Source organism: Periophthalmus magnuspinnatus, chromosome 21, assembly GCF_009829125.3.
Source record: "Periophthalmus magnuspinnatus isolate fPerMag1 chromosome 21, fPerMag1.2.pri, whole genome shotgun sequence".
NCBI lineage: Eukaryota > Metazoa > Chordata > Actinopteri > Gobiiformes > Gobiidae > Periophthalmus > Periophthalmus magnuspinnatus.
The window spans coordinates 9,893,354-9,917,124 of NC_047146.1; the positions used below are offsets into that span (position 1 = coordinate 9,893,354).

The 23,771-nt window shown below is 39.6% G+C and overlaps 1 protein-coding gene across 1 annotated transcript; it reads left to right on the top strand.

The window, feature by feature from the left end:
• Positions 1-433: 433 nt before the first annotated feature.
• Positions 434-3,455, top strand: LOC117389641 (FAST kinase domain-containing protein 5, mitochondrial). Its single transcript, XM_033987337.2, has 2 exons — positions 434-741; positions 903-3,455. The coding sequence occupies exon 2, from the start codon at positions 907-909 to the stop codon at positions 3,292-3,294; it is 2,388 nt and encodes a 795-aa protein (XP_033843228.1). The 5' UTR covers positions 434-741; positions 903-906; the 3' UTR covers positions 3,295-3,455.
• The last annotated feature ends 20,316 nt before the right edge of the window (positions 3,456-23,771 follow it).

The window sequence follows — 23,771 nt, forward strand, 5'->3', positions numbered from 1 at the left end:
CCCCTTTACAACACAAACAATGGAAGCTTTATATTATGACAACATACTTAAGTTTTGTCAAACAACGTTTCATAATCACCATAGGCTGTATCACCAAATTATTTGAGTTTTATAATCTTTTCAGTTTTATCTTGTTGAATCGTTCGAGAGAAAACCGCAACGTAACTTAACTTATTAGAATGTCTTTAATATTACGTTTAGTGTAATTACAGGCGTTATTTTATTTGTGAAAATTTTATTTGACTTCTCTGAATTAGAAAAAAAAAAAAATCTTTGCAAAAGAAAAAAAAAAAAACATCGAGTCAAAATATGTATCATAATAGGGTCATATCATATCCTAAGCCATTTTATTAATTAGTTCTTCAAAATGATACACAAAGTAAATAAAACTAAATAAATCGCTAGCTTTTCTGTTCGTTCATTTTGAACCTTTGCGGCTTCCGTAGGTCATATGTTGGTCAGTCATGGCGGATCCCGTGGTTCACAAAACTAGTAAATTTGTTATCTGTCTTCTTTTTTTTATCAGCTGCGGCAAGACAATGTGTTAGTACAGCCTATGCATGAAGTATACGCTCATCTGCGTATTGTTTATAGATGTATGCCAAAGGGCGCTTCTTATTGTGGAGGTCAGTAAACGAATACCGGTGTCATTGTAGACATGTGCTTGGGAGACTGATGCTCCAACTCCGTAGGACAATAACTGTTTGGGATCAGCGTTGCCACACTATCAGAAAGCAAAAGGTAATGTATCTTATAACGCTCTATTAGGGTGTAGGCTGCTCTAAAGCAGATTACAGAAGTGTAGACTCTACAATCATCCCACTTTTCAAAATGTTAAGTCACGTTGCACTAAATGAGTCTCTTCTGAACCCTTCTGTCTTCTGTTGTTTTACTCTGCACAGATTGATGGCTACCTCTGTATTCCATCAACGTGTGCTGAGGCTACATTACCTCTCAAGATTGCAAAAAAGCTTGATCCTGGCACGTTGTCAGCACAGAAAAGCAGAGCAGGATGTTGATGATCTGGGTGAGACTGATGAAGCATCACAACCCGTAGAAGAAGGACCTCAACTTGCATACAAACTTTTCTATAGCCCCTCTTCATATTGCCACATCAGAAATGTACAGACCGTTCTGAGCCAAAGAGACAATGAAGAGGATGAACCATGTCTGCCCATTCTTACACCTTGTTTCTGGCAACAAGGTAATACATATAGTGTCAGCTCTTCGCGACATCTTTCCAGTACTAAAAACACTCTGCTTGACTTGGCATTTAACAAAAGCCCTGAAATGCAATCACAGGCACGTAGACAACCAATCCCACCAGACATTAGATTTGATACACGTGCCTTCCTCAAATGCAGACCAGAATATTCATGCATATCTCTGAATACTACCCAGCGGCCTTCCCCTACTTCATTGGACAAATCCTGGGGGCTATTAAAAAAAGTTACTGTGCTAAAAGGTGCTTTGAAACCGTCTGATGTCTCCAGTATTCTTTGGGAGCTCAGCTCTGTGGACCCCGACAAGACTACACTAGTGAGGAGTGACCAGCGCTTTGTCATGCTACTTCGATATTCAGTTGAAAACCTGCAGCTATATTCTCTATCTGAGCTATTGGAGGTATTGCAGGCATTTGTGTGGCTGGATATGCCCTCAGCTCACAGTGTATTAGCCCTGTATGAATCAGAGTTGAGCCGTAGAGTCGACCAAATGACTTTACACCAGTTTCTGTTCGCTGCTGATTTGTGGCGCTGCATTGGGAAGCAGGTGCCCCAATATTTGAAAAGCGTTTACGCATCTGTCCCTTTATATATAGGCCAGATAAGGACTCCAGAGCTGGTACAACTCCTCTATATCATGGGAGAAGGCAGATATTGCCCTAAAGAACTGGTTCAACCTCTGGAACAACTATTGATGCGCCACTTACATGAGCTACAACCAGAAGAGGTGGGCACTGTATGCTTGGGTCTTTTTAAATCCCAAACCTCGTTATCAGAAGGAGCTGTGATGCGTATTCTGGACAAGGCGCATGTTTTTGTGGAGGACATGAGCGACTTTGGACTAGTCAATGTGATGAAGTATTTGAGATTCAGCTATCTGTATCACAAGGAGTGGTTGGACGCGATGGGAAAGGAGGTACCAAGGCGTGCACACAGGATGGGCATACAGGGGCTCATGCACATGGCACTGGCCTGTTCAGCTCTGCATTATCGCAATGACAATATACTTACGGCAATAGCAGAAAGAGTTCCCTTAATGGTGCCACATTGTAGGAGTAAAGACTCATGTAAGCTTTTGTGGGCATACGGGACATTAGGCTTTCTCCCTGTTAAAAGCCCAAGTCTGTATCCTAGTCTGACAGAGGCGCTAAGGCAACGTAAAGCTGAATTTTATCGCTACCCAGAACATCTCCTCACTGGACTTTTAGGGCTTGCTTTCGTCTCTACTTTCCCTGAAGATTTAATATCATTAGCACTTAGCCCAGAATTTGTTAAATTGGCACTCAAATCAACACAACTAGATCTGAAGAAAGACTTGTACACTTTAAATGGCGCCGTCGAGCTGGAACTACCACATTGGACCGGACCACGGCTGACCTCGGATCTACAAGAAGAGGTGGCGGACATGCTTTGGAAATTCGCAGAGTCAGATATTTGCCAGAAACAGGAAGTCGTGCAAGCGGAGTTATGTTTAAAGGATTTGCTTGGAGGGGAGGAGTTTGTGTGTAAGAGGATGATATTGCCGTACACCCGCTCCATCGATCTAGAGGTGCATTTGGATTCAAAGGGACAGCCCATTCCTGTGACGCCACCATGCAATACCACACCTGAAAAAACGTCTTCCAAAAGTGAGAATTTTTATAACTGGGACAAAGTGAACATTGGAGTTAAAGTGACAGATGATCTCGTTGCTCAGTTATTAAATACCAAAAATAAAAAGTCATCATTAAAAGTCGTAAAGCCCACATTGCTTCATAGCGTAGAGCCAGATGAGGGAGACCTGTTCAATACTGGCTTATTCCTGACCAATGAAGTCACAGACATGTTAACCAAAAGTTCAGTGTGTAACGAAAATAAAGGACCAGTGAAACTTGCCATCCAAGTGTGCAACAGAAATCACTATTGCTACCATTCTGATCAGCTGTTGGGACTTCACGCCATGAAGAGGAGGCACTTGAAGCTGATAGGATACAAGGTTGTGGATCTGAACCATCAGGAATGGTTTCCCCTGCTGAGGAAAAGTCGAACAGAGAAGCTAGCATACCTCCACTGCAAGGTTTTCAATCAATAATTACCAAGTGGATAAAAATAAAACTGACTGATTTATGGGGCTCTAGTTTTACCTCTGTTCATACTTTAAACAAGAGAAAAAAATTTAGTTGCAAATGAATGTTGTCTGAATGAATGATATTAAATATTCTTTTGTTTACAATAAAGAAAGTAATATATTTTATTTGTTTATGGGTGTTATTATAAAGACAATCATTATACAACTAATTAAAACTAGGTGTGCTAGTGCTTCAGGCAAGATAAACACTACAGCAGGTGCATGCCAATAGATAGAATATTGCTGAAAAGAGGTTTAGTATTTCAATTTCCATATTTTTTATTATCAAGATTACAGATCATCAAACACAGGAACGGTTCTGATGCTTTTATTTTTAACACCAAGGGAAATCACATCTTTATCAAAATTATTAACCCTTTACATGGCATTTTAAATTATATAATAAAAAAATATATATGTTTTTTTTTATTATTGAAGGCATCTGAGCAATGAAAAAAAACAACAAAAAAACATGCGCAGAATTTTTATTTATTTATTTATTTATTTATTTTTTGTGGTAGGCTTTATACTTCCACAATGGCCACATTCTTGTAATGACCAGACCAAGGCAGACTTACATGGCAGTAATAGACAAATCACTCTCAATCATTGACTAAGGTTCACTGATTTACTAATGTGCTTTTCCGTGCTTGTTTGAACAGTGTGGGAGTGTGGGAGAGACCAGTACTGAACAGACAAAAAGCTTGGTAACCTTTAGCTCTACATCAGAAGTTCACCTCTGTTGTACTGTAAATGTTGCCTTAATGTGACGTCAAAGCGATGTTTTGACTAGTACTGGTTATATCTCTAATTGCTTTTTTGAAAGGACCTAATAACAGAACAAAACAGAAACCACAACACACATAAAATGAGTTTGCGATAGATATTTGTGGATACGCCTCAGATGAGACATTGAGGTTTTAGAATATCACCACGTCAACATGTCAACACTTAACCAAATGACCATATTTGTCATTCAGTGAAAGTCTCTAACCTAATGTGTGTTCAAATCATAGACTGTATAATACATGTCTCAAGAAGATATTGCATGAGTCTGTGCATATCAAACAGGGACAGGTCAGAGCCTATTGACTTTGCTGGGAGATCATTTTTGTACATTTGGTGTCTGCTAAAGGCTGCACTTGAGGCTGTTATGTGTTGACTTCTCTGGAGGCCTCTCATCCTGTTCCTCCCTCTCTTCCTCTCTCTCCCTATTCCTCCCTGCCCCCCTCTCTCTGTCCCTCTGTTGTCCCCCCCCCCCTCTCTTCTTCCTCCCTCTCTCTCTCGCTCAGGGGCTGAAAAGGTTTACACATATCACAGGCCGTATCACATTTAATTGGATGCTCGAGGCTATTTGTCTGTCACTGGTGATTCAAGTTATGGTTTGATGTCTATAGGGTCACATTAAAACAGAATATTTCTTGTTGGATGTGTGGGAGGCTAAAGCTGGCCTTGGCATAAACACTCCTAAACTGTTTTATTCAGTGGCTTTTATGGAGAAATGAATTATGAGTCAGACAAAAAGTGCTGGTATTGGAGAAGAGATGGGTTATTTTTTGACACTGATGTAAAGGCTGGGGGGATGTGGGGACGCCATACAGATTACAGGTGCACCGGTTTCCCTTTAAAAACGTCTATTTTCTCCCAACATCCCCTTTCGCTGTGACCCAGAAAGGATGTCAGTGCTTTCATCTTGTAAAAAAATAAAACATGGCGCCCAGTCAGGAAGCTTTGTCTGGAAGAAAGGTGAAATATCCACTTTTGAAGATGAGGTTATATAACACCTCTTTCAAAACAGAAATTAGGGATGAAATTATGACCTATAAATGGAGCCAAATTTCATTAGCACTCATTCATTTTCAAATAGTAGGCCACTTAGGCCTAATTATGGGCAAATGTTCATAATTTACAGTCATTGAAATAACAACAACAATTAGGCTACATCTAATGCAGCCAAGCTTACTATTTGCTTTCAGGTTAAATACAGTTTTAGGAAACGCAATAGGCTATAATCTTAAAGTGATATTTCACAGGAAAATGAAGGTAGGGCCTACAAACCAACGCCTTATCACATGTACAAGGGTTAATACATGTTTTTATTGATTCATTTGAATTTCTTTTAGTTTGAAGCATCGGGCAATTTATAGTAGATGATTCCATTCGTGCATAACTTGAACCCTGACACTGACGTTCTGACAATGTCATTACTATGAATTCATATACAATATATTTTAAACTATTTACATGAAATATTACCAAGCACAATTAAAAGTAGAGGATATTTATTTTGACTGAAAGCACAAAGGTGTCATATTCACGTTTCGCCAGCAGATGTCAGTCTATACACTTCTTCAAACTATAGATTTGTCACTGACCATGGTAAATAGCTTTTAAGCATTATCTTAACACATCCATTCAACAATTGAACAACTGAACAATTAAATGTCATACAAAGATGCAAATATCTTTTATTCAAGAGTTGAAACACAACGGAAACAAAACTGTTCAACTTTTTGTTTTAGAAGCTGTTTAACAGCCTTTTATTGTCACTGAAAACAATTAATGCATTTGAGATTGCCAGTCTTTGAGAATAAATAGTTTTTCCTTTTGTCCGAAGATTTCAAAAGTATAAAAGAGAATTCGCATTTGGACACTTTCAAGTCAGCCTAACCCCGCAGCTACTAATTTCACACTTGTGGGTGTGCAAGAAGCCCATGCGTTTGAAGTTCCAGTGATTCACTTCTTCTCATTTAGAGCCATTTTCTTTGCATTGGACGCATCGGGTCACGGGGAAGATGCCTTCTGTGGAAAGTAGAAAAAAGCAGGCTTTGATTCACTCCCTGTGTGTACTACACAATAACAAGCCGAGCATGGAGACAGTATCACCTTTTGTAGAGCAGTGGTTTTCAAACAGACCAAGTGCATATGTGGTCCATTTTTAAAAATGGACACTCATAAACCGAGGCTAAACCTGCTTAAGTCCAGAACTAAACCTAGACTTAACCAGATCTGAACCAGGATCCTAAAGCCAAAACCAAGAGGACTATGTCTCAAAAGACTAAATCTGGATTTAATCCAGGCAAAACTTGTTCTTCCTGTACCACAGTTTGAGAATGGCTGATCCAGCGCATGCAGATAAATCATAACAATATTACATTGTCCTGTGCATCAAACGTTTGTCAAGGAGCTAAACTCATGGAACAATGATGACAGATGTAAGCAACAGCACAAGTAAACAGTGGGTAATTAAAGGTCTTTGGCATTGCAGCCATGTTTGAACGCTTAATAGGAGAATGAATGCTCTCTCAGTAATCCCCATCTTATTTGCATTTCAATTCATTTTGGCCTCAAAGTTAATCCAATGCACACCAAATGAAAGCTTATGCTTCTTTAAGTAACATGCTACTTACTGCCGTAATGCTTTCATTTGGACTTTTATTGTGGTTGTCAAACTGTGGCACATAAAGCTTTTTAAGTGATGCTCTTGAAGTTTCACTTTATGTCCCTAAAAGTTTGATTTAGAGAGTTTGAGCCTGAGTTTTGAGTACCACTTTATTTTAGTTTAGAATAATCCTGTTTTAGGTCTTGTGTTTTAGTCCAAGTTTAGACCAGATAAATCATGTTTTATTTGAGTCCAGGTGTTGTGCTAATGCAGACCTAACGGCCATAATGCTTCTTTAAATTTAGTTGAGACCTGTCTTGGATGTTCTTTTTTCTGGTGTGGTCTAGGTTTAATCCACTTTTAATCCATCAACACCCATTTTTTTTGCATTGGTTTAAATTGAATTCAGGTGACTCTTGGTGTAGAACATTTAAAGGTGCGTTCACACTTGTCCTGGTTTGGTCCTGGTTTGAGCCCAGTATAGTCCTGATGTAGCCTATATGTTTACACCTGGTTTAGTTCTATTATAGCCCTGGTTTAGCCCTTATCGTCCAGGTTTCGCTCCGAGTTTAGTCCCAGTTTGATATGGCGTGTGCGCAAGTGCGAGTCTTGTTGTATGGACCACACAAATCCTCCCATCTTCTTCTGAAAACAGTACAGTTAAGTGAGAGACATGTGACAGTGGCAGATGGGTTTGGCTGATATGCAGTGTGAGCTGGCCTGGAGGAATGGACTTTTCCGGTTGACGGCAGAGACGCGCCATGTGTCGTCGCCGATGCCTCTCTATCTTTCGCACTTCTCCTTGGCCACTTGTCGCTTTGTAAACCCTTCAGTGGCGCTCAATACCGTGGCCCGCGTTTAGCATTCTGGACACACTCGCGGGGCTAAAAGAGAACTGCTGCAGGGACTGATAGGAGAGAGTTTGCATTCAGCTCTGGTCCCGTCTGCCATTGATAGACCTTTATTAACTTAACCAAGTCCAGGATTTGCCACTTGGTTCCTCATCTATCATGGAGAACGCCAGCTTCACCTGGAAACACGGGATTTAACACAGGCTTGGATTATGATTGATGTACTTGCACTTTGTGGAATTAGCCAGAAAAAGTCTGTGGAAAGGGGCATTCAATATTTAATGTTGTGACATAACAGTACAGTGCGCTGCCAATTGTCAACAAATGTAGGCCGTGTGCCAGAAGGACCTTATGTAGCCCTGCTCAGATACTGTTTTCAGGGTTGTTATTGTTTTTCTGATATGAAATAAATCGGCAAAGAATAGGAACTATATATTTTCATAATTATAATGATTTGCGGTAGTATGTACTTGTGGCAGTAAATGTAGTAGTAGTAGTAGTAGTAGTAGTAGTAGTAGTAGTAGTAGTAGTAGTAGTAGTAGTAGTGCTCTTGTCTTGTCGTGTTTGGACTGCATTGTACTGTGGGTTCTTATATGGTAATTTCCACCCAAAAAAATGCATGTATTTTCCCTTTTTGAAAAGAAATAAGTGGAAAAGAACCTGGACAACTATTTTCCAGAGACTTTCCTGAGAATTTGATATTGGTTAGAACGTTTTTATACCATTATTTCAAACTTGATTTTAATATTGAGGAATAGATTTGATACTCAATACCGATTCTGATACCTGATACAAAATACAAACAAAAACACTCTTTCTTTAGACATTAGAATGTGATTTTCAGCATTATATTGCAGCACTTTATATGACCATGTGGCCTTATATCTGTGTAATCCCTCAGTCGTCAGGCGTATACTAGTCTATGTGTCTTATACTTGTTCTGAGACAGCTCAAGATCATTCTAAACATATTCAGGAATGGTTCATTTCTGTCCTGTAAATGTGACTTTTTTAGTATCAATGAGTATCTAGTTTTGATACACGTTTTAGTATTGATTAGTATCTGTTTGTGATACTTTTGACAACTCTACTGGTATAAACATCACAAATATTTATGACATTAGAGTAGTGTAGAATATTTCTTCAGCATCATGATGTCAAACTAACTGCATCTTTTCAATTACCCACTTTGAGGTCCCAGCCCACGTCTTGGTTTAATCCCTGAAAACAGAATACCTGGAATCCACGAAATGCACATTAACTACAAAAAAGACTGACTTAATGAAAGCTTTTAATCCCTCAATCTGACGGAGTACTGCTCTGCTGCACTGTTAATATCATCCTCTGTGCAGAAGACGTGGGTATCGCAGAAAAACAGAGCTATGTTTTAATGCTAATTAGCGATATGTGTTCTTTTCCCTTTTGAGACGAAGATGACACTGGCAAAGTGGTCCAGCAGAATTACATAACTGCTGCTCCTCAGTCATAGTTATCTCGCAGATTATTTCAGCTCAAAGCACGGCTGATGTAAGATTGACTCAGTGGGACGGTATTGGGCCTGGACAGATAAGCCCATCTATGAAGCAGGAGGAAAAGCGAGGGTCAAGTTCTATAAACATAAATACAGTGGAACCGATACTGGAGTCAGCTGAGGATGAGTTTATGTCAAATTATGTATGCGTAAAATATTGTTCACATCAAAATGTCCCCTTTGACAGATCTGAGCACTTTGTCTTGCCAGAGTGTCCCGTAGAGTTAGGACGGACCATGAATATGTATTTCCAGTGGAATATTAATGATACTCACATTCATTAAAATAATATTTAAAATCAAATGGAGAACGTCTTTGCCAATGTTAATTACAGATGAGTCAGAAGACAAACTTAACTTTTACACTGAAAACTTTTGGACTACGTATTATATACGTGTCCTTGAGTATTTGACCCGTTCTTCAATGTAGCTACACAGACTACTAGAGTAACCCAGGAGCAGTGGGTGACTGCGGTTTACAAAAAGGGTCATGTCAGAATCAGTGGTGGATGAAGTACTCAATTTTACTTACTTAAGTACTTGTTACTTAAGTTTGTGTATTTATTTTGGTTTACTCATAGCCAAAGCTTGAACTCGAAAACTTCAAGCATGGTAAAAAAAAAACAAGTCTCAAATCATATGAAAAGTACTTCTTACTTTTCAGTCGTTGTTAAAAATGTAGTGGAGTAGAAAGTATACATACCTGCTCTGAAGTAGAAATTAAAAGTACCCACTCTAAAAATGTACTTAAGTAAAGTACAGATACCTGAAAATTGTACTTAAGTACTGTACTTTACTACTTGTACTTCGTTACCTTCCACCACTCGGCAAAATAGGAAAATGTTGCTGTTATGAGCAATGTGTTTAATGGGTTTTGTAAGTTTTTTTCATATTAGCCACATACACTTTACATACTGCAGTTTGATTTCTCAGTGTTTATTCATGTTTATAGGACATAAAAGTACATTTAATTGCCTATACTGAATCACATCCAACTGTGCCTTGCTTGAGACTTGGACATTATGTAACATAACTACACCAAGTGGTCGGCTCATTAATACTCATTTTGCATGGTGTTTTTAAATGATTTCAAGGGGATATTTAAGACTCTGTGAAGAACAATTAATGTCAAATAGAGCAGAAAATACTGCAATGCACAGAACAAACCTTATCTATTAAAATGGGCCCACACTCTCTGAACAGTCTATTACGAGATAATGCTATCAGAGTCCACTAGCTTATTTCCAAAGGCCTTGGCTTAAGTGCACACAGTGATTGTGTGTTAATAGAAGTTCACATGGAGCCTGTAATTAGAGCGGAATTACCCTGTTAGACAAATATGAAGTGATGTGCTAACGCATGCATAAAGATTAATTACATTATCAGGTATCAAGATGTACTAAGATGCTAATTAGCGACAACAGCACTTGGAAACAAATCTCCAATACACTACGGCATTGCTCTGGTTGACTACAATCCCCCCTGCATTTTCCACACAGCCATGTTGAAGGAGACAGTTGATCAAAGAGCGGGAGGAATTTTAAAATCATTCCAGTGTTCCGACTTCCTTGTGTATTAATAATGGATGCTTTTTACAGTACATTCACATTGCTTTGACACTGCAAAACACAGTGCTCTGCTGTGCATCACTATGGAACAATTCCTCCCATGAGCAGCGGGAGAAGCAGAGTGGAGTAGTGTAGTGCTTTATCAAGTCTATGGTGGGCTATTCACTTAGATAACAGACAATGAAGCGGTTGGACCACAAGTTTCAACGGAAAGAGGTCAGTGGTCACTGGGACAGAATGACTGATGTTTTGGTGAGATTAAAACTGCAAAGATATGGTCCCCACTGAATTTAGAGATCGCTCGTTTAGGGAGAAATGCTATTAAATATTAGAGGAGCCAAACCAAAAAAAAACTTGCTATCTTGCATGAGGCAGCAAAACTTAAAATGCGGGTGAAGAATTTACCACATTTACATGATGGATTTATTAAAATTAAAATATTTTTACTATTTTTCATGTTAGCAGACAAAATCAATACATAACAAATAAATTACCCTCCCTGGCCTAGAAAAGTTCCATCTTCCCAACCCTTGTTAAAATGTAATATAAGCATTTTTCTCAGCAAAATTCTATATATGCAGAGAATGATTTATTGATAGTGTAAATTGTGCAGATGTGCTGTTTTCTTTTCCCATTCTCGACTCCTCTGCTGTTACAGCCAGTGCGACGGTGTATCTCCAAGGCTGTCAGAGGTCCATCTTTAATGTATTGTCTGAGAAAGCTCAAACGGCTGACCTCATTCTCTGCTTCTCACACGGCGTGGGACTCCTGATCAGAAAAGAACTCTTTAATAATTCCTGTCTTTGTGGCTTAATGCTTATCGCCCCATCTTGTGGCTGATTAGACTCGTGCCTTTCCTAATCCGGACAACTTAATTATACAGGAGATGTCAGACGTCCAAGGACGCCCCTCTCCGAGAACAGGAAAAGCCAAGTGTGAATATTTGATGGTGACTCCTGTGACACACAAAGTCAGCTCATGGGCACAGCGGAGGACAAGCACATGTAGAGTAGTATGTATGATGTCTCCATGCATGCGTGACTGTTTAAACATTCATAATGCCTGATCATAATTACACTACAGGCTTCTGGGGAAGTTTACCGTCCATAAACTCAAGGTGCTCTGCCACCTGCATCAGCAGCAGGTGTTGCTGCTCTATTGAGAGGCACTTAACTTGATTAATGAAGGTAATATGCTCCTGTCCTAATAATAAGACTATACACAGCGTTTCTATGGTAACTGGGCCTTCAGTGTCGAACTCTTTTCTGTTGCTTTGATGTGTTAGCCAGTAGCTAGGTGTGCACTAACTGTGCTGTAACCAGTGGGAGACAGCACCCATGGGATAAGAAAACACTGAAGTTGCAATCAACTCTTTGATTAAAGGGAAGGAAATGTGTTCAGAACACAGCAATTTGTCCTGCTTTGATTGCATTGATCAAACTCAAGTGAAAGTTCAGCCCATTAGTCTTTATGGACTGCTGAGACAAAGGTTGCAAAGCCATAAGAAAGGATTGAATTTGGAATAATAGAAAACACTAACACATTGGACTTAGCCGTCTCCTACGGCCTGTTGAAACCACGTTTTTATAAATATTGTATATGAGTACAAAGCGATTTATATCAAGGAACCACTGATCCAGTTGCACACACATTTCTACACCAGTGTATACAGACACTGGGGGCGAGGGGCGTTAAGTGTCTTGCCCAAGGACACAACGACAGCATTCATCTGTGAGACCTGGAATCGCATCACCAACCTGTGGGTCAGTGGATCTGACCACTCAACCAATGATTATGTCAAGAGCGGGATTTGAACCACCGACATTTGGATCAGTGGACAAACACTTCATCAACTGAGCTACTTTCTGAAATAGGCTATTTTATTTTTGATTTTTGTTTTATGAATTTTGAGCATACCCTGCTCACCTCTCATCATTTTGAGATTCCCCATGAGCCTGTGCTCCCTTTGGACTTGAATATTTACTGTTGGTGGATTCCCTCAAACTCAGGTACTGCAGGTTCATAAATGCAGGATAGATCATGAATTATTAAATAACGTTGTGAACTCTAAAATAGCATCTCTGAATAATTGATTCTGAATCCTTATGAGTCCTCTGCGGACACTGATTCACAATATGCTAACTGAACGTCATTAATATTCTGAGTATACACTAGTTAGCAGATAATGTTGAAATAAAGTGAATCACATGGGCGCGCTCAGCTCACTTGGCTGTAGCAGGTGACTGTGAAGCGATAAGAAAATGCAAATGCTTTTTTCCACGCGGCTGATCGCTGAGTTTTCCGCCAAACGTGTCACCAGAGGACTCCTTATCCACTTGTGTGAAGCCTGTGCCGGAGGGGGAGAACTGACACAGGTTATAGGAGTGCCACAGGTAAATAAACAAGCAACTATCCTAAAAATCATTCTGCCCCTCCACACAGAGCTGTAGTGGGACTAGTACTGTAGAGGCATTGCATTATGACAACTGAATACAGATTATCTCCACATGATGGTTGTCAGTGTTGTGGTGAGGAAACTGTGGTAGCAAACAGAAAAAAAAAAAATAGGTGTAAGGACTGTACTGGACATGGTACTGTTTTGTTTTGTTTTGTTTTGGATGATAAAAATACATTCAAGGCAGAAATAAGCTAGTCAGAAGAATGTGAAGTAGGTAAATGTTATTTTTCTTCACTAGTGGATAGGGACTTACATTATTTTGAAATCCTGGGATATGACAACATTTATCTGCAAAAAAAAAAAAAAAAAAAATTGATTTGAAAAGTGAACACTATTTTCTTTTATATATATGCATTCTAATTTTGCTTGTGAAACTTCGCACCATGTCTCTTTTCTGTTGGGGAATCCATTATGTGCGTGTCTCCAGATGTTATTGCTTTGCCCGAAATGTTCCCCATAGCGATGTGACAGTCGTGAAAGAGTCGGCTCTTTTAAACGGTTCCTTGACCTGAACGATTGGATCCGGATCTTTCTTTCTTTTTTTTCTTTTTTTTTTAAAGAACTGACTCTTTTTCTTTCCCATTTTTGTGCATTTTGACACTGATCAACGCTGAATCAACACAAGAATCAACACATTTGGCATCATAATAAAAGTTTATACCTATTGGAGGGCAGCATTTTGAGATTTTCATAACTTCAGAGGGTAAACTCACTCCCACTCTCACATTGGCTTCTAAATATAAAGTAAAAGAGCCAGTTTTTTTTAACCGCTCTTTGAAAACAAAGGATCTAACAAATTTGGATCCCATAAAGGAGCTGAAAGTCCCATCGCTAGTTCCCCAGTATGGCTTTAAACCTTCTGAATCAACACCACCAGTTCAAGTTACAATTCAGATACTTGCTTTTCTATTTGTTTATGTACGTGCAACTAAAACAAGTGTGTAAATGAACAAATGCAAGATGGCGAAGTTCAAGTCCATACAGGAGAACATTCCAGACTAGGCTATAACATTTCATGGAGAGAAGCAGATGGCAGATCCAACCATCAGAAAAGTCGAACCTTTAAATTTGTATCAGATTGTCAGAGTTGAGTGCAAAGAGCTGATAGTGCAGCAGAAGATAGAACTGTGCTCAGGCCCATCAGGGATCCACAGTGTGCCCATGTGTGACACCATTATAGTGCTACCCTCAGCAAAACGCCATTAGCTATGGTGCAAAATGAAGTATGAAAATGGCAAACTTGGCACATTTTAAAACAATTTTACACTGATTAGTACAATATAACTCCACTATGTAAAGTATTGATACAAATGAAAGCGTGTTCGAACCGTGTGCAAACAAATCGATATGTGAGAATTGTTTGGTTGACTCAAGGCCATGGGTTTATTTGTGGAAAGTGGATTAAATGGGATTCAGTGATGGCTGGGAAATGAAAAACAGTCATCAACCTTTGTAAACTCTTTCTCACAGCGTTTCCTTCAGTATACATTATGGAGGTATTAGCAAAGTGAATGTCTGATGGAGGCACTGTTTTGTATAGAGCATTACACGCCCTGTACTTTTACCTGTACCTTTTGAACCATGACTGATGAACATATTTCAGAATTAACTATTAGCCCCGCCCACTTAGTCCCATCTTCAAATCATTCTGATGCTGACAGTGAAACAACTGTCTGGGATTGTCACAGGGAGCAGTTTCCACATGTCTCTGCTTGGATGGAATATTCTGTCTCTGCTTCCCTGTGGTTCCAACCCAACAAAATACCTTTTAAAATGTAGAGGCAATATTAGTTGTGTCTTTTTCACAAATGACTACTTTTACAAAAGACTGCAGGCTGTGGAGTTTACTGTGGAGGTGTCCTGAATTCAAAAACAAAAGAAATAAAAATTTGATACATATGGCAACTTATTGCATTCACTTGAATAAAAGAAGCTTCTGTTTTCATGAGGAAAGTTTCTGTTTTTTTAAGAAAAGAGTTCAATTTTTTTATGAGAGAAGTTAGTAAAAGAAAAATTCAAATCTGTCAACTGGACAAAAGTTGTAGGAGTGAAGACGCTCCGCTGCTCATCCAAGCCACTTCTTCAGGTCTTCTCAGTTTGCTGGTGGACACTGTCTTATATCTGTCTGAGGGGAGGAGAAGAGTTAGGATGTTGGACCTGAGCTGTCCATCCCCACATAGGCTCTCTAATGTGTTGGATGTGAACTCTTAATTTTGTAATCACGTTGATTTTCCTGTTTGTGCCATACTCAAATGCAGTAGCCTACTCTTTAGGAGAACAACACAAAATGCAACATGTCCATTCTTATACAGCCATGTTTGGAGTAACTGGAGCGAGTCAGATCAGTGCACTGCATCTGCACATGTCAAACCCAACTCCAGCAAGTACAGGTCATCAACTGTGGACTCTACCAGAACTGCCCCATCTCACTATGTCTACTCAGGCCTGAGGGGATAAATACATGAAATGCATTCCTCTGATGATTGGGACATGCTCTTCTGAGTATCATCTGTACAGAAATATTAAGGATTGGTCTATCAGTAAAAAAAGTAATACAAACAAGATTTATTTTATGTCCTAAAACAGAGTTAACCTTAACTTTTCTCATAAAAACAGAAGCTTTTTTTATTCAAGTGAATACAGCCTGCTTCAGTAGGTACAGAGCCTCTAACAATTCTTTTGTTGTGACTAGTGTTTCAAGGCTAGTACACTAGTGCACAGTGTACATTTGTGCTTTTAACCATGCTATAATGTTCATAGCAGCTTCCCTTAACAAATCTCGAAGCCGCGGTGGTTCCTGGGTTTGTGGCACGCTGGGAGATTATTGCAAAAAAATACATTGAGATCCAACATGTGTTTTGTGGTGATTTATTTGGCGAACACACACAGAGCTATGAGCAGCAGCAGAATGGACATGGCTGGATACAGCAGACTATGGTACGATGAGTAAATGGAGGTAAAACTGACAGAGAAAATGGCGGTCACCAAAAATGACAGCTACCTGTCTCTGACTCTCAACAACTCTGCCCGAGGTGAGTGCCGCCTTTATACACATACGTGCACATGCACCTGCCCATGTGAGCCCCGCCCCCTCGGCTCTCGACCAACCAGATGCACACACGCATCAAACACACAGTGCATGCTTTTCCTGTCTCCTACAATGTATAATGTTGTTGTTGAGTTACATTTACCATCATTCACGCATATTTTATTAATCCTGTTTACAAGGTCGTCTGAGCCTCATACATCACTCTGTTTCATTTTTCCCTCGATTATTACATCACAGGTAGAAACCTGCAGGTCTTCAGCACTGTTTTTAAGACCATAAATCCTCCCCTCATTCTGAGCATTTCTGCCGTTAAATGGTGTCCATTACAACATATATATATATATATATATATATATATATATATATATATATATATATATATATATATATATATATATATATATATATATATATATATATATATATATATATATATATATATATATATATATATATATATATATATATATATATATATATATATATATAGTGGTGGATAAACACTACCAAAGATGGGAGATCAGAAAAAAGGAACTTGAGGAGTGGCTACAGCAGATCCCAGGAAAAACATCAGACATCTCAGTCCAGAAAAGTGCAGTACTAAGAACAGCAAAGATACTGCTCAGAACTCTCAAGCTCCCAGGCCTCTGGTAGAGGACCCGAGCTTGGAAAAAGGATGAGACCACCTGAAGAGGGTGAGAATGAGATTTTTTATATATATATATTCCAGGAAAGGCATCTCAGTCCAGGAAACTGCATATGCATATTTTTAAGGAACATTTTTAGCAGTAAAACATGCAGTTGAATAAATGAAAGATGTTTAGTGTAATGTTAATACTGCAGAACAGACAAAACAGGCAAAAATATTTTGAAGTAAATATTTTTCAGGAGACACTACTCTTTAAATGTTTTAGTGACTGTGTGTGGCCCTTGATTTAGATTTTTATTAGAATTCAGGTCTGGCTTCATGAGATAGGGCTAATGCCTTGGTGGGGGTACGTGTTCACGGCTCTATCCATTTTAATATAGAAGCATAGTCCCATTATTACATTGCCAGCATCAGAACTGTATGCTTTGTTCCCTTTTCCTGACCCAGAGCCAAATGCATTAGAAACATTGTGTTCAGTCATTGACAAGAAGACAAGTCCCTCCCTGCAGCTGCCAAGAATCCGCAGTATAACTCAAAGGGTGATTTTTATATATTTTGAGCGTTTGCATTCTGAACTGCTCTGCCTTGGGCTCATCACCAAACCACCATTGACATCTCTTGTATACATCCATATGTCCCTGTCTATCCCTATAGAGAAGACTTCAAGTGCCTTTTCTGATCTCGGGGTAAGTTTATTTTAAACTCATGTTTGTGCTTTCATCCAATACCTGCCTCAGATCCCGGCTCTTATATCCAGCGTAACATCCTTCACCTTCAGCAAATCAGGAGGTCCCAGGAGGTTCTCGCTCTCTCTCTCTCTGTCTGTCTCTCTCTTCTTTCTTCTGTGTGTGTGTGTTTCTCTCGCTCAGGGGAGGAAGTGGCCATCTAGCCTATGGTGAGGTGTGCGTGTGTGAGGAGTTCCTGCAGAAGGTCAAAGGTCAGGCTTAGTAGGGAGTCATGCTGAGTTCATATCCACAAGCACTTGCAGACTTCTACTAACTCCATGGAATACTGCGTTGTGAGGAGCAGTTTTATATTAGTGTGAGTCGAGTGCTGGGCTGCGTAATGGAAATGGAAATTGAAATGGTGCAATTATCCAAACTTTGTAGTGTGGATTTACAACCACACATGTGATTCTTGCATTAGTTCTTTCTCTCCTATTGTTACAAGTCTAAAAGATGTACTATGAACTGAATCTCATTTGAAAACTAAAATCTAATTGCATCACATTTTCCCAAATAACGCAGCTCTCATGGACATTAAAGTTCATATATTACACAAAATCAACTCTTGTGAGCTTTAAAGCATGTTATTATGTTGTTACCTCCTCAAAAACCCACCTGGAGTTGTGTTTTGTTGATGTCATGGAGTGGTAGTTTTCAAGTTAAGAGCTACATTTTACCTTTAGTTCAGTAGAGATTGGCAGTTCCAGGGCTGAAATGATCTGAATGATTCTAGTGAAGGGGTGTGGAGTTTAAAAATACAGCGGAGCACTTCCTGTATTACCACATGATGACATCACAAGGTGGAACATATTAACAAACTTATAGTGAAGGAGGTGAATTTGTGTTAAAGATTTTGAAACTTTTGGACCCCCAAACCTAGCTAATTTAAATTCTCAAGCAATGCCGATAGGTAACAAAAAAGGGGGGAAAAACAAACTCAATATATATTTTACATAACTTTTTCATTATGTTTTGTTTTGTTTTTCTTTCTAACAAACCCATCAGTTCCTTTATTTAGTTGGTTTGATCTGACGTAACACTTTCTCTGCATGCTAACAGGTTCATTTTGATCTGTTTTCAGCAAACATATGAAATGAACAATATCCGTATATTTAAGGTGAACAACAAAAGAAATGCACAACTTTGAAGTGTTTCCAAGCAACATAACCTGCAGATATTTTTACTCAGTAAAGGAAGCAATCACAGTAGACACAAACAAAATAATTCCTGGCAATTGGCAGCAAAGAGACGGCATGTGTTTAATGTCAAGATCAGAGAGGGAAATGTTACTAAATGACTCAACATGGCCACTTTTATATATAGAAGCTATTAGTGCTACAGGCTAAAGGCTACATGCTGAAGTCAATGAACTATTACTATTATATATAATCCCGGAGGATATGGAAGCATGTCGTAACACTCAGACTGCAGTAGAAAAAATATATCATATGTAATTTCTAGTGGGCTTAAACTAAAGTATCTTACCCCATTTCTGCCTTTTTACCCTTTTGCTTCAACAAGCTTTTTTTGTTGTTGCTCTTTTTAAAAACTAAATATTTCGCACAGCAATGTTGAAGATGCAACTTTTCTGGTCGAGGCTTCGCAACCTGTTTACCTCTGAGACGTTATTACTGCACCTGGACTGTCCCACAGCACGGCATTAATATCGATTTAATTAAAGATGTTTTCATTGCTCAAATATAACTTGAAAAACGTGCTTTCTTACTGTGAACTGGCTTACCGCTTTTATGTTTTCATGGCTATCCTGTGGAACATGCCAGACAGTAGACAGTTGCTCAGTTGGTAAAGCTTTTATCCACTAATCCGAAGGTTGCCGGTTCGAGTCCCGCTCTCGACATAAACATCGCATGGTGTCTGCGTATGTGAGTAAATTGCTTTGAGTGATTTGAAGATAGAAAAGCACTATATAAAACTGCAGCCATTTACAAAGCGATAACATCTACGGAGACCCACCTTTAAAAAATCCATAGTGCACCTTTAAAAGCATTTTCTTATTGTCAAATACGATTAGACAACAAATGATTTTTAATGGGATTATAATAATGTTTGTGGACCAGCAGTAAGTCGGCCTGGAGTGGGATAGATAGTGTCAGCGGTGATAGTTAATGAATTACACTTACACAGTACAAACACACTTTTAATTCAGGGATCTTTGCACAGGGTATATTTTTAGCTAACCAAGAACTTCTTCTATCGATTTCTACCTATATTCACACAAACTTTACTGTCTTAAGAAGTGCTGGAGGCTGTTTGACCTTGCAGCGAAATAGCTTAAGGATAACATCTTTTTTCCCCCCCCTGTATGAAGAAAAGTAGTCCTCGCTCACGGACACGGTTATATCTGGGGGATCTTGTCAGTCAATTAGCGATCGCCTGTCAGTTATCCAGTCAACAGTGAACAAGCCGCCTGCGCACACGGCATCGCAATGAGCTTTATTATCATCAACACAAGTGTGGCAGCTCGTCTCTGTCTTCTCAGCTTGTTAGCCGTTATTTAGTCCTTGCGATATTTTAGCATGTGGAGCGACTTGAAAGAACTTCTTTTAACACAGTGGCTCAAAGTACACAGCAGCCTGCAACAAATATACTTTATACTGTGTAGTTAATGAGCAAAGATATGAATGGTCAAATGTAGCCGAGGCACTGGTTAGCCCCCTTTGAAGTGCGGCGTTTTGAAAATTAATCATATTCATGACCCATTTGCTGCTTCACTTTATGGAAATGCTCGATGGCCTTGTTGGCCCGATGCACAGACATGGGATGAGAAGAGGCTGCCGACACAACAACTTTAGAAATAATGAGGAGCTTGCAGAATATGAACAGATGTGTAAATTTAACCTGGATGAGTCAGGTTTCTTTACATTAACACCCTGTCAACTTACATTATTCTCTCTTACAGGTGTACTTTATTGTCCCCGTAGGGAAATTTGTCCTCTGCATTTGTCCCTTTAAATGCTTCCGGGGCAACCAGTCAGGAGCAGTGGTTGAGGTTGATTTGATCTATATTTGTTGCCTAGAAAGATCAGAATGGTATCTGTCTGTATTTTTTTATACAGTCTCGTCACCACTGCCTCCGTCAAGTCTCAAGCCAGAACCAAACACCACCCTGCAATCAGGTTTTATTTCTGTGACGCAAATGAACGAGCTCACCTGCCATTTTAAGCAAAGTCAAGTCACTCTCACCTCAGATTAACAGTTTATTGCTTGTCTCATTGATTCTGCAGAAATCCACAGTGTTTTTCTGTCCCCTGTGATAGTTTCTCTTTTCCTCTTAAGCAGCCACATTTACTTTAATCTGGACGGACCATGCGTGACCCTGATGAGCTAATCCACTTGAATCACATCAATCCAAACTCGGGTGACTCACATAAGGTATCAGAGAAGTGTGTTTTCTGGACATTATTTCTTCATTACATCATTCACTGCTCCTCAAGTCCTGCATAGTTGAAGTAAACACATGTAGAAATCAAACACTGCAGTTTTCTTTAGAAACAAAAAGACAAAAAAACAAACAAAAAAAACTAGCCATCTCTTTATATCACTGTAAATAAAATAGAAATGATGACATTTGTCTGACAGGTAGAACTCCTGTGGGTGCATGTGGTGTTTCCCTGCACCCCCACCTCACCATCTGTCTGCATCCATTGCAGCTAGTTGTGTATCCCACAAGGAAGCCCGCAGTGAGCTAGACACAAACACAGAAAAGTGCTTTTTGGGAGTGTGCCATCACCGCAGCTGTCATCAGTGTGCCTTACACTGGGGCTTTAGAAGTTTAAACACAAAAGTGACCTGCCACCGACTTCAGGAGCTTAAATCCTCCTCCCTGCACTCTGCGCTGTACAAACATACACAACAATATTCCCTGTCTTTGTGTGTTTGGTTAAAAATAAGAACATTTAGAACATTCCTCATTATATTCCACTAATAGGAATGGCTCATATTAATAAACAATGTGCATACAGTATAACTAGCAGCTATTTACATATTATTCAAAAGCACAGTGATGTGAGCAGACAGCGGACCGCACTGTGGCCCAGGTTTAAACCTTTAAACCCAGGGCTGCACCTGATGCCAGCAGCAGCAGAGGTGCTGAAGAGTCAGAGGCACACCCCAAGTCTCTCTGAACTGCACAATCCTCCTCTTGTGTTGCATCATGGGGCTGACACTGGCTGAGCTGCACACAAAATACTGCATGACTCTGAAAATATTTAGAGATTACAATGACTACTGCCCAGAGCCATCTGGTCTGTTTTGCACCAACAAATCAAGAAATTCAATTTCATCTAATTCATATCATTTTCCTCTGCCAGCTGTTGGGAGTGTCAAAAACATGTTGTTCTTATATAAGAATTTTATATTTAAAATACAGTTTGGTGAAGTGACTGTGTGTATTTGATTTGACCTTTTATCTCCAGGTAAAATGCGCTCCATAGCTTTACAGTGAGCGATATGATAGACTGTATTAAGCTCCTGTTGTGATAAGCAGAGCATGACTAACTTTCATTTGCAGGCGGCTGGTTAGTCGCCTTGTTCCGGCTGTCACTTTGGTTTTTGTGGATGGTCAGCGTCAGGGATGAGGAGAAAATGTGCAGTAGTGCAGCAGTGTTCAGCTGCATGCTACAGACAGCTCACACCACAGCCTCTGAGCTCCACACACAGCCCTCTGCAGACTGGGGCTCACATGCACAGTCCAGGAATCACTAGTTCATACTCAGGCTATTTGATTCATTATCTGATTTAAATTCATGCTTATTTGTGGCTGGCTGCGGTTATTCCTAAAATTTGTATTTCAATATCAGTGAATTATGTTCAGTTGAGAGCGAGCGTTTTTCTGCTCTGTTGTATGCTATGGTTTCATGCTGTGAGTATTTTTAACATTGACAGGACATACTTGTTAAATTGTAATATATAAAAGACCCACAGATAATGTAATGTCATAGCCGATTTACTTCTGAAAACACGCGAAATTCCATCAATGTGAAACGTATTTATGTGAAGAATCAGTTTCATTGCAGTTTCTTATTCATTTAAAAGAGTGAGCCTGCCCTTTCTAACTGTCAGATTGTGACTAACAGATCATTTTATAACGCCAGATTTGTGCATCTCTCCAGTGAATGAGAAAACAAAAGCTTTTTCAGGTTACTGTTGTTCAAATCTGCATGACTCACTAACATAACAGATAGTGCTGCTGCGCTATTTGAACATATGTCCGTAGGTGAAACGTTTTACCAATATCTGCTAGCATTTGACTCCTCTCTTTCTGCTTGTTGTCTCTGTGAGTTCCAGGCTGACGGCTTCCACAGTCTGTGATGGCAGATAGTAGCACTTCAGGCCTTGCTGGGGAAGGACGTGCCCTTGATGTGCTGGAGAGCCATGAGGAAGTGGGCAGATGATAAAATGGACTGGGTATCAGGTCTGAGCAGAGGTTAATGTGAGACCAGCAACTCCAGGCGCTATAAGCTCCAGAGTATGCTCCCCTAACCCTATACACACCAACAGCTCACAACTGCTGGAGCTAATTTACAGAGGTAGCTAGCCAGAGTCTGCAGTAGAGTAAGACTGTTGATTCTTCCAGATATGACTCAGTGGAAAATGTATTCAGATGATTACTCAAGTAGAAATATTTTTGTGTTGGTACGTCATTTTCCCCCATGGATCTGAGCAAAAACGGCCTTATCCCAATGCCACTGTATAAGCGGCTCTTGAGGTCAAATTAAGTCCACTGCGTACTGTCTGCATCTATTGTGTTGTGATGATCAGAAAGTGGGCGTTAGCATGCTAGTTGTTGTTTTTTCTGTGACCGTACTTGTTCTCAGCGCACAATCTTGTCAAATCCTTGAAGATAAGAAAGGCCGGGGCTGGTTAGTACGTCGATGGGAGCCTGCTTTGAATACCAGGTGCAGCAGTGGGGCAGCAGTGGCTCTAGGCTCTTGTTGTATCCTTAGGCAAGACACTTCACTCACCTTGCCTATTATGTGGAGTGAATGAATAATGCACTAGAAAGCACTTTGGGGGCCTTGAAAGAGTCCGATGCATTATTACAACCCTCGAAATCTAAATCTGCATCAACATCCGATCTACACAACAGTTACGATATTTGCTAACAATAACTGGAATGCATTTAATTTGCACTGCAAGTTCCAAGCCTTTGAAACTAGGAATGTCTTGCACAAGGACAAAGCAGCTGTAAAGTGGAATTCGTCATATAA

What these genes read in the sequence shown, in the direction of transcription:
- LOC117389641 (XM_033987337.2), top strand. Translation starts at nt 907, where the DNA reads ATGGCTACCTCTGTATTCCATCAACGTGTGCTGAGGCTACATTACCTC.